Source organism: Phaseolus vulgaris, chromosome 7 (genome assembly GCF_051622355.1).
Source record: "Phaseolus vulgaris cultivar YP4 chromosome 7, ASM5162235v1, whole genome shotgun sequence".
NCBI lineage: Eukaryota > Viridiplantae > Streptophyta > Magnoliopsida > Fabales > Fabaceae > Phaseolus > Phaseolus vulgaris.
Window position 1 is genome coordinate 688,044 of NC_143504.1, and position 12,017 is coordinate 700,060.

Genomic DNA, 12,017 nt, shown 5'->3' on the forward strand with positions numbered 1-12,017 from the left:
TAGATGCATAAATCCAAAAAAGTCAGTGTGTATGTGTTTATTTTTCATTTGATGTTATTTTTTGAAAATAAAAATAACAAAACTTTTCCAATTTTAAATTTTATGTTGGATCTACAATAATTGATACAGTGCAAAGAGAAACCGCCCAATTTAATTATTTCCATTGCTCGCAATTTAATATTATAACATTCAAAACATAAACACTGAATAAATTATGTTTATATTACATAATAACATATAATATTAATTACAATACATATATATATATATACATATATGTATTGAACGAGGTATCTTTTAGTTAGTTAACATCTTTAAAGTTGAAAAATGCGATTAATATGTATACTTATGACAATTTTTAAATTATAACTGATGATTTTTAAATTTATAATAATGTTTAAAAATATATTTGTGAATGTTTGCAATTCCCAAAATCTAATAAAGTAAAATAAAAAATTGATAATAAATCAAACTCTTTTTCAATGTCCAATTCAGAAATATATAAATTACACTAAAAATATATTGAATGGTGTTGCCATTTTGCTCCATCCATGGCACCAGAAGATTTTACAAGTAGTGGCATGTCACAATGTGTCCACAATATCAATTTCCATTCACAATGAAATGATGTATAAAATATAATTGCAGCTGCCATTACATTCACACATGTCTGTCTTTACTCAAAAGGTAAAATGGAAACTACTGTTAAAACTATCAAAACTTTTCTCACAGTATGAATCCTGAATAGAGAGAGGTTGCTACCTAGACCTCATCATTTCCCCTCCAAGTGAGACTAATTTTTTTTCAACCTTTTTGTCTTGTGCTTCTTCTGCTTGCGTTTTCCTTTTGAAGGTAAATGATCTGCATCATCATTTTTCCCAGCAGAAGGGCTGTGGCTTGAAGGCATATCATCATCAGAACTAAGTACCAAGTCCTCCACAACATCGTCATCAATGGCTTTCTCTTTCTGCTGCTTTTTCCTCTTTTTCTTTGTTTCTTCAGGTTGTTTTATCCTGAAAGCAAAGAACGCTTAGACAGAAGTATAACAAAGAAACTTGTGCCAATGTCAATGCATGGATAAGTGCATGAAACAATGTAAGTGCAACTGGGTTTACTGGAAAAAAAGAGAAAAGAATAATCATACTTAGATTCATTTCCGGGTAACCACGATGAACTAAAGACGGCAGCACCCTTCTCATTCTTTCTTGCATCCTCTTCATCACTTTCTGATATTTCATTTCCAAATTTAGAGGATTCTTCTCCAACAATAACACTGGAAAACCTCAACTTGTGTTAGAAACCTCTATCCTAGCCATGTTAACCTGTTTGATATAGTAATGCATACAATTGAACTTGATTTCAAAGTTCAAACCTGGATTCCATTAATGAATTATTTTTCTGTTCTGCTCTCTGGCGGAGTGTTAGGACGTACTTTGACAGAGCACTTGAAGCTGACTTTTTTTCATCCTAACATGATCAAGTTCACTCTTTTCAATCCTCAAATATAATAGCATTCACATAAAGTACAGTGATGCCGAGGTTTGAAATAAGAGCAAAGATAAACCAGGAACACTTGATATAAAAAAATAAAGGAAAAGAAAATAACTCCACCATATGCATGTGCTTCGCCATATACAAACATGCCATATCACTTCACTAAAATTTAGTTATGACAGCAGTGAAAAAGATGCTGACCAGCTCAAAGAGATCCAGTTCTTATGAAGGTTAGTGCAAGAGAGAGAGAACTTAGAAAAAATTAAGTAAAGAAATGAATGAAAAAAGAACAACCCACATCCAACAAGGAGACTGTACAGACAGATTCAATGTACAGACTATTTAGTGGAGTGCGTATTACTAGGTTCATTATCTATTTCCAAAGTAACTAACGAACATTCGAAATAGTACAAATCCATGTATCTTGCTGTATAAATTTGGCATAAATATGATATCAGAATCCAGAGTTACGCACTGACTCGTTAATCCAAAATTAGGGACATATAAACCGTCAAAACTCACATTCCACAGAAATAAAGAGAAACTGGTCTACCTCGAGAAAAGATGCTGCTGCAGGGTCATTTGGTAAAAAGGAAATTGACATGCGCTTCCCATTCACATAATTAGCACTTGCTTCAATCTGAATGTCAAAGGATGAAAAAATAGATATGAATGATGAGTGCTGCTGCATGCCAAGCCAATGATAAAACATACAAGTAAATCTAAGTACTACCCTTGCATTATTTTACCATTTAATAGAAATACCTGGCGTATAAGCTGCCTCATTTCTTTTCGAAACCTCTCTACTTTGGTCAATTTGCAAAAGCTACGCAACCTCACAAGTGGAATAAAAGACAACTCCATGAATGGAACGGAATAACTCCACTGTGCCAAGTGCTCGGCTAGCTCTTCAACCACAGAAATAACACATGCCTCTTGAAATGCTCGTGTCTTTAGGGTCAGCTTGCTAACCTAATAGAGAATAATTCATTTAAGTTTAGGTGGATCTCAAAAAGTGCACATTGAAATTCATTCAAGTATCATGTATGAATACCTTCAGTACACTGCGTAAGTCAACAGCTTTGCCAACACCTCCACTTGGGGGTCTATTCAATTCTTTCATTTCCAGCATGTCTAAAAGGAGCATAGAGACTGGTATAAAGGAGTGGGTAGAAGCTGCAATCTGGTTCAACATTCTTACACATCTCAACCTAAGGGGGAAATATCTGGCTGTGGGAACCAGACGGGCTACCCCAGAAATTATTTGGGTCAATGGATATGCAAGTTGCTTAAAGTCAGATTCTGAACTGTAGGCACAGATAGCACCAGTCCAGAGTTCAAGACAATTGATGAATTTCCACTCATAAACCTTGCGAAAAGCTTCCTAAACAATACAGGAAAAGAGCAAAATAAGGATCATAAATTAAGCAGTGCCAGCACAAACAAATGTTTCAGTTTATGCAAGGCTCCAATCAAACGAGTACTATTAAAAGCCTAATGATCTAAGGTAGTGCTACCCGTAAACTCAACACCGCCTGTTTCTGGGTATTTATTGTATCTTGGTTGAGGGGTGGTTGAAATATGAAAACAAATGCAGAATTTTATGTTCTTCCCTGTAGCCAAACACAGGTGTAAGCCACAGGAAATGTGTTCTTTATTCCTTTCTGTATTTTCTCAATCCCTGACTACAACAACATATCACCCTTATTCTTGACTCTACTTTTTCAACACTATCAAGAATGCCTTGTAACTGTAAAAGACAGATAATAGAACTTGGGAGGCATAACATATAAGGTTAAGGAACCAGATAATGCTAAAGAGAGCAGATAATAGGAAATAATATCAATCTTGTAAGAACTATAAAAACAAAGAAGTGTGATAAACACCCAAGCATTAGGGGAATCCACTCTTTAAGAGCTGGCTATTAAGGAGGAGAGAACTAAGCACTTAAATACTGTACCGGGGAACTCACCCCTTTAAAAGCTAGTTGCTAAAGAGGGAGAACCAAACATGTAAATATTCCTCAGAATATCTCATATTACTTAATGTGGGACTTAGGCATTCCATAATACTCAGGTTCCTATCAAAGTGACAGTAATTAAAATCCAAATATAACCAGTTTGTTAGGATAAATATAAATTCAAAATTTGAAAAATGGTAATAAGTAAATAAGACGCACTGGACAAATAAAACGGCACCTTAGTTTTTGCATTAAGTGCATCCCTTAATATCATAGCCAGTTGCCGAATGTAAATGAAAGCATGTTGATATGCATTGGGAAGATCAACACCAAGAAGTTCAATGACACAATTGCCAAGAAAACGAATATGTTTCAGTTTCACAGCATTTACAAAGTGGCAATTCAAAACATAAGCTTTATATATTCCTTTGAAACATTCATCTATGCAGCCAGATCCAAGTCGGATACATAGATCTCTCATAAATAGAAATGAAACAACTGGAAGTGCACCTCCGCCAGTACCCCAGAAATGAAGGACCACCTGATCAAATCACTATGAAAGTTAGTTCACAAAATCAATGGAGAAAATAAGTTACATGATGTCCCAGAATGTAAATAAACATTTGGAGGGAGAGAAAGGAAAATAAGGAGATAAGGTTTTAGATTATTGCTGTCTATCTAATCAAGCTATAATAAAATTACTGTACAGGACAAAAGGACCAATATGTATCAGAAGACTTGTGCAATATACAGATTTAAACTTAAAAATATTAGTGTACATTGATGCAATACTAAAATACTGTAGATAACATTGATTTGAAGAAAAATGGGTTACTTATACCTTAATGTATTTCCTTAGGAGTGAAGGAACAGCAGCCAAAAACAATAAAGAGTATTTCAGCCTACGTAAAGTAAATGATATCATTTCTGTGTCAGTCATTTGGTTCAAAACATGGAGAGCATTTCCAAGGTAAGACTTCACTAAATGGCCATAACTATTCCAATGTTTCGTGGTCATTAAATCTGTTATGTCCTCTTTCTTTCCACCAGAAGCGGGAAGCTTGAACAATTTTCTTAGTATTCCATCCATTTCAGTGAGTACAGTCAACATTATTTTGTTGAATACAGTGCTAGACATTACACTAAGCTTTGTCATAGATTCATTCCCCCCATCATCACCATAGTGGCAAGCTGTCCTAAAAGCCCTCATCAAGGAACGCAGCGCACTTAAACTTCCATTTTCTTGAATTGATTTGCACCACAAATCAACCATAGAAGTAGTTATAACTTCCTTAGAGGATTTTTCTTCCTTCTCTTGAATCTCATCCTCACTAGCCTCCTCATCTAGCTGTAGTTCTTCATCTTCTATGTCAGAACCCACATCTTCCTCCTGGAGAAAAGAAGCAAAACAATTAAATAGCGTTTATACTAAGAACATATCAGATTAAGCTATTTAGTACTATTATATATTGTATCAGTAATTAGTCCAATCTCTTGTTTAAAAGGAATGTAACTGATCTAATGGGTCAGTTATAGAGCCTGCTAATCACGAACAAAGGAATTCAATAAAATTACCGAGAATCTTAGGCGAAAATCACAGAAATATCTACTCATGTTACTTGAAATCAGGTGAAGAAAATACAAACTTTAATGGATAGATAACATTGGTTAATATTTGGGAGATAACAAAACAACTAAGACTTATAAAATAAAATAAAACAGAAAGATAACCAAGGCATTCTGATTATTGCCAACATCTAGGAAGGCATTGAAAGAGATTACATGCATGAAAACTGTATCAAATAACAATCAGTAATATTTCACAGACCACGTATCCATTGTAGTTTATGCACGGTGTAGAAAAAGAAAGGACAAAATTGTCTAAAAGAATACACTCACATCTAGATCATCATCACTGAATTGAAGCAACTCCTGGTCATGCTCTTTCAAGAACTCAAAAAATTCGGGGTCCTGAAATAGAAAAGCTGTGTGAATATATTACTAGTACAATGTAGCCAAATAACACAACCAAACACTATCTCCAGTTCCACATATGCAAACATTTTTTTTGTCTCTGTCTTCCTTGTCATTCCATCCCATCCCAGTACAAGCAACTGCCCACGTATCCAATTTCTCGAATAAACTTCAAAAACCGACATGATTTTTCGCAATAACGAACACAAAGCTACAAAACTCATTAAGATAAACAAAAGAAAAACTAGCAACGTGACGGAACCTTAATCCTGAATGAAATTTCACAGCCACATATGAAAACAGATACACACATCAAATACTTATAAAACGGAACAAACCCAACCTTCTCCGAAAGTTTCTGCAACTGTTCCTTATGCTCTCGTGCTCCACTCTCAGGCGTGGATTTTTTTCTGCTCCTTCGTCTTACACTGTTCTCTCCATCCAAATTCGCCTCTGATACACCGACGAAAAAATCACCAAAGGAAATCAACAACTGAGGCATTTAAAAAAATAAAAATAAACCTCAAAGGAAAACAAAAATCACAACCTGCATTATTTTCCGCGCCCATGTTGGTTGAATGAAAAACCTGATTACACATATTTAAGAGCGAAAGATGAAGAAATTAAGCAATAATGCGTGTAAAGCTCGCAAGTTGAAAGAGAAAGGAAGTGAACTCAAAACCTAATCGCCGCCACTGGTTAGGTTGCAGCTACGGCGGCGAAAGTTGAGTTCAGGGTTATTTTGGTGCTGTGATGTTTGTTCTCCCCGCGTCAATTACCTATTTTTCATTAATTCAAAGTTTATAAAAAACTCTTTAACATTTTTTTTTTCGTCTTTATAATTTTCTTTTTGGGTTAATTCTTCACACACAAAAAATAAAAAAAATAAAAAATCCATGTTTAATAGAATTGTATTATAGAAAATAAATAAATAAATAAGTAAAAAATATATGAGGAGCAAACCCAATACCAGGAATTTCAAATTGTGATTTATTTTGTATTGTAAAGTATTAAAATTAAAATCTTCTTCCCCTTAAAATAATTTAAGGCTTAAATGATGGTGATTTTTAGTTTATAATCTCATTTTTGCTATTAGTTTTAAAAACTTATGGTTAATCTTATTATGTTCTTAATCAAATTAGTTATGTAAAGAAGTATGTTTATAATATTTTTAGTTATTACTTGCATTTGAATAATTTAAGATTATATTTAATTTTTTTTATTTTATGTTGGGACAATTAAAAAGTCAAATTTGTTTTTATAGTATTTCATTTATAAATTGAGAGAAAAAATATAATCATTAAATAAAGGAAAATATAAGTAAATAATACAGTTTATGTTATTTTTATATTTTTTTGCATGTAACATTTTATTTAATTTTATTTGGAGATGGCAATGGGTTTGTGTGAGTTTCACTTTATCATTCTAAATGTTAATTATATATATTTTTTATAAGAAAAAATATAAATCACAACAAACGTGATATTATGAATAATTCAATGTTAAAATCGTTAAAAAAATCCAATAAAAAATATAAAGAAACAAATTACAATTACATAAATATCAAATTAGAATCAAATAATAATTGAATAAGATTCAATAAAAGAGTATAAATAATTAAATGTCTGTCATATAGATCAATTATGAAATAAAGATAAAATAAAAATTAATATAACTTTTTTAGATTACTAAATATAATTTAGTGATTTAAAATGCAAGGTACATGTATGGAAATGGGATGAAGAATATGAATTTTCATTCTCATGATGATAAAAATCCAATATTACTCTTCTTGCTTAGTTAATACAAATATTTTTCCAGAAAATTGAAACAAGCTTAAATAATACTAATTACATTATTTTGTCATGATTATTTGTTAATGCGGGTATTTATAACAGTATACAAAAATATTCTTCATTTTATTTACATATTTTATATTTCAATTTTACCCTTAATTATATTCTAAAATTATAAGAAAAAAAAACAATTTATAACAATATACACAAGAAATACATACTATAGTTGAAAATAAAAACAAAAACAAATTATCAAAACAATAAAATGTGATCGTTATTTTTTTTTAACTTCTATTATTAATATTAGCGAAAACATAACGCACTTGTGTATACTATTATCTACATATAATTATATTTAATATTAAAAAATGAATAAATAGTATTATAATTCACACATTGACATTATAAACGTATATTAATAGTCTAAATTTATAGTTTATTTTAATAAATATAAATACAAATAAAAAAATACATAAATTTATTTAATATATCCATTAATATATTGTAACACAGTCAAAATATTTCTTATATATGTTAAAGAAATATGTTAAATTTACAAATATTTCTATATACATGTATTAGAAAACACTAATTTAAATATTTACTTATATTTATTAAAATAAAGTATGAGTTAATAATTATTAATTTTATAACAATGACTTAATATTATTAATTGTGAATATGGCCGAAATCAATAGCACTACTCATAATAATATATATGTAGTTTTTTGTGTACACCTACTGCTTTTTTTTTTTACACATTAGTCATCCTTTCAATATGAATTTATTTTTTATTTTTTTATTTAAAAATGAAATTAATGGAATGGTGTGAAGATAAAATATATAATTAGATTTCTTACATGTTTATTGATTTGATTATATTTTTTTAATAAGATATTCAATAATTATATTTTTAATGATTTTGATAAATTTATTTTAATAAACACACAAAAAAGTTTTAGTTTTCTTGAAGGAAGAATTTAGAATTATTAATCTACAACTTTTACAATTATTAATAAATTAATAGAATTAACCTTTATAACTACTTTTTTTTAGTGTACATAGTTTATTATCAATTTTATTCTTATTAATATAAATATTTAATTTATTATATGTATTTATATTTTTTAAATATTCATATTTTATTATTTTATTATTATCATATATAGGGCAGCTTCCATCAATTCAATTTAATTCTCTCTTTTCTATTTCTACCATTGTTTTAACTTTTTTATGATATAAAGTACTATTTTGAAAATCTCAAGATAAACACGATGAAAAAATTACATTTGAAATCAATTGGATCGATTGAAGGATTCAATTTCAATTGGACCAATTGAGGTTATAGATTAAATAATTTTTTCTAGTGAAAACTGTTTTTTTTTTTACTTTATAAGCGCGTCTTTTTTATTAAATAAATTTAACAACATTAAATTTAATACTAAAATACTAATAACGTAAGATAAATTATAAAAAAGTACTCATACCAGTATATATCTATATATAACTGAATTTTTATTTAGTTTAATAAACTAATGTAAAAAAATACTGCAAGTACATATTTAAAAATATTAGTCTTTTTAAATAATTTAATAGTATCCTTATATATAATTAAGAGTAGTTAATGAATAATTACTTACATTAAAAATAATATTTAAAAATTAAGAAATATTAAACTATGAGTTGTTCTTATCCCACTTCAAAAACATTTTTTGAATCACTGCCACCACACATAAGAGGTTGAGACATTTATTACACATAAGAGGTTGAGATATTTATCTTAAATGCGTATCCGTCTCGAATACACGTATCAGTGTCGACACTCGTAAGATATTTATCGATAAATTGTTTAATTTAAAAAATATTTATTGAATTTTTTAAAATTCTAGCACGGTTCTAACACAATTTTAAAATGTATAAATACAATAATTTTTTAAAAACTCAAATTTATTGTATAAATTTTTATTATGATTATAAAAATAAGAAACAAATTCTTTTGAACTAGACATGAAAAATATATTCCTGCTCCCAAAAGAATCTGAAACATATTTTTGCACATAAATATTTATTTTTAATTTATATAATTTAAAATTATATAATATATAGATTCCATATCCTACATTTTAGAGATTATACGTATTTCCGTATCCGTATCTATATTTGTGTCGTATCAATATTTGTATCCGTATCTGTGCTCCACTTCTGAAGTTTTGGCATCCGTATCTATATTTGTGTCGTATTAATATTTATATCCGTATCTGTGCTCCACTTCTGAAGTTTTGGCATGAGAAGTTGATAAACATGAAAATGTAATTTGTAAATTAAAAAACGCCCAACAAATTATAAAAACTTTTTAATACATATTCAAAACTGAGTGCTCATTTTTTAGTCTGTGTGCGCAGGTTTTAAATAAAATAATTAGAAATTAAATAAACGTAAAATTAAATAATTATGTTCTGAGTTGTTAATAGAAAAGTCGAGAACTGAAATCATCACAAAAAAATGCATTTATAACTTGTATCGTAACATATAAAAAATTTGCATTACTTTTTGTGTGGTTATTATTTTTTTAAACTATAATAGCCTTAACGTCTTAATATCTCAAAATTATTTTAGAAAAAGATAAAATTGAAATTAAATAATACAACTTTTTAATGTATAATAAACTGTGCGTTATTTTTGTGTCTCATATTGAGTAACTATTCATTGATATATTTATTTAAAATTATTACATTCATTATTATAACCTTATCATATTATTATTATTAGTATTATTATTATAATATTACCACACTCAAAGGTTGAGTTACCAATGAAGTTGTACAACTATAAATCAATATTAATTTATATAACAAAAAGATAATTAATAAACAATATTTGCTAATCCATTTTCGAATACATGTATTAAAATTTCTTATAGGAAATTACTATATAAAACATCCACATATATACACCATGAATTTCATAAATTAAGGTAAATTTAAGATATTTAGTGTTTAAACTAATGTATGTTTCATATTTATAATAAACTTTTTATCTACTACTTAATGTTTTAATGTAGATTATTTAAACAAGCAGTGAAGAATTATAATTGTGAGAAATATATATATATATATATATATATAATTTAATTTAAAATATATTTTTATTCTCTACAAACGTATTTGTTAGTTTTAAATTATCAATGTTTTTCATAATTTATTTTAATTTTTATCATTAAATTAAAATAAATATTTTTTTAGATACCTGGTATACTTAATATTAGTGATTATTTTTTTTCCCAATAAAAGTAGGTGTGCACAACATTACTATAAAAGATTGCAATCCCAACCTATTTGACATTATGGTGAAAACTCTTGAAGATCATTAAGAATAAGAATAATTTTGTTGTACACTTTAATGTAAAAAGTAATCATTTACACAACTTTTTTTTAAATAAATATTATATTATATTATAATAAAAGAGTAATATTTTTAAGTGTCAAGTAAAAAAACTCATTTATCTATAAATTATATATTGTATATTGTTGTTTTGAGTTTGTATGTGTTCATATTTACTCTATTCTTCTCTTCTAAAACCTTAAATCTTTTTTAAAACGTTTTAAAAGCATTCTAGTAGATTATTTTGAATTTGCTTTGCTCAAATTATGTGAATTTTTTTATATCCAATCATGAACAATATAACTGATTTTCATTTAAAGTAAACAATGATACAAGTATAGAAATATTTGATTAAAAAAAATTTCTAAAAAAATAGAAGTTTACCTTAACCATCCATAATCAAAATTTATGACTTACATGAATTATTTTAAAACACTAAACACTTTACTCTTAACAATTATTTGTTAAGAATTGTGCATTTGAAGACAATTAAATAAAGGAAATATTTTGGTATACTTTTGATCTTAAATTTTTTAGAATATTTATCACAGAAGGTGATATTTGTTATTATTTTTTTAAATTTGGATTTATTTTTCTTACTTCACCTAAGTATTATATATATATATATATTTCATTTTAACATAATTATATAGTTTTCAAGAAACTTGGATAATGTATTAAGTAATATAATTACTCCACATCTAAATTATAGCTGAAATCAAATTTCAAAGACAATAAAACAATTTTATAATTATGACATTAAGTGGATTTAGATAGAAGCAAACTAATATAAAACTTGCACATTTTTTGTTTTTCCCTTTTCAATATCAAATTCTTTATGCGGTTTATTTTTTTTAAACTCTTTAATAAAGTTCCACGAAAGATTTTCTGAACATTTATTATTCAATTAAAAAGTTTTAAAGACACAAGTAATAAGAGGAAGAAAGCAAACTAAATCCAGTTAAATTTAAGTTTATCAACACTAAATCTCAACCCTTAAAATACATATTTCTTAAGAACTATAAATAATTATTAACTTCTAAAAAAAACCAAAAACACATAAAGAAAAGTGTTTTAATCAACAAAAGTGCAAACCCTCACCCATATAAGAACTTTCAATAGCCAAAAATAGCACTCGTAATTTCAACATAAAATTCACCAAACAATTACCCCACTTGTTATTTTTAAATATTTGACGTTTTATAATATTTTTTTTTAATTTCTTTCACTTGCTATTTAGTATATATAAGATTTTTTTATCAGAATTTATTTTAATAAATAGAAGTAGCATTTTAGATATCTTCCAACCCTTATACAAAATTCAGATTTTTTTTTACAATTTCTCACTATGCTATATGCCAATATAAATAAAATAAATAAAATAAATAAAATTCATATTATGTTTATTACTT

The 12,017-nt window shown here is 27.5% G+C and overlaps 1 protein-coding gene across 1 annotated transcript; it reads right to left on the bottom strand.

The window, feature by feature from the left end:
- Nucleotides 1–498: 498 nt before the first annotated feature.
- On the bottom strand, nt 499–6,240 carry LOC137828320 (Noc2p family). Its single transcript, XM_068634841.1, has 12 exons — nt 6,111–6,240; nt 5,976–6,015; nt 5,772–5,881; nt 5,354–5,425; nt 4,296–4,844; nt 3,693–3,995; nt 2,549–2,878; nt 2,260–2,466; nt 2,048–2,134; nt 1,373–1,467; nt 1,145–1,273; nt 499–1,013 (listed from the first exon to the last, which is right to left on the bottom strand). Exons 2-12 carry the CDS (start codon nt 5,995–5,997, stop codon nt 794–796), a joined length of 2,124 nt encoding a protein of 707 aa, XP_068490942.1. The 5' UTR covers nt 5,998–6,015; nt 6,111–6,240; the 3' UTR covers nt 499–793.
- Nucleotides 6,241–12,017: the final 5,777 nt, after the last annotated feature.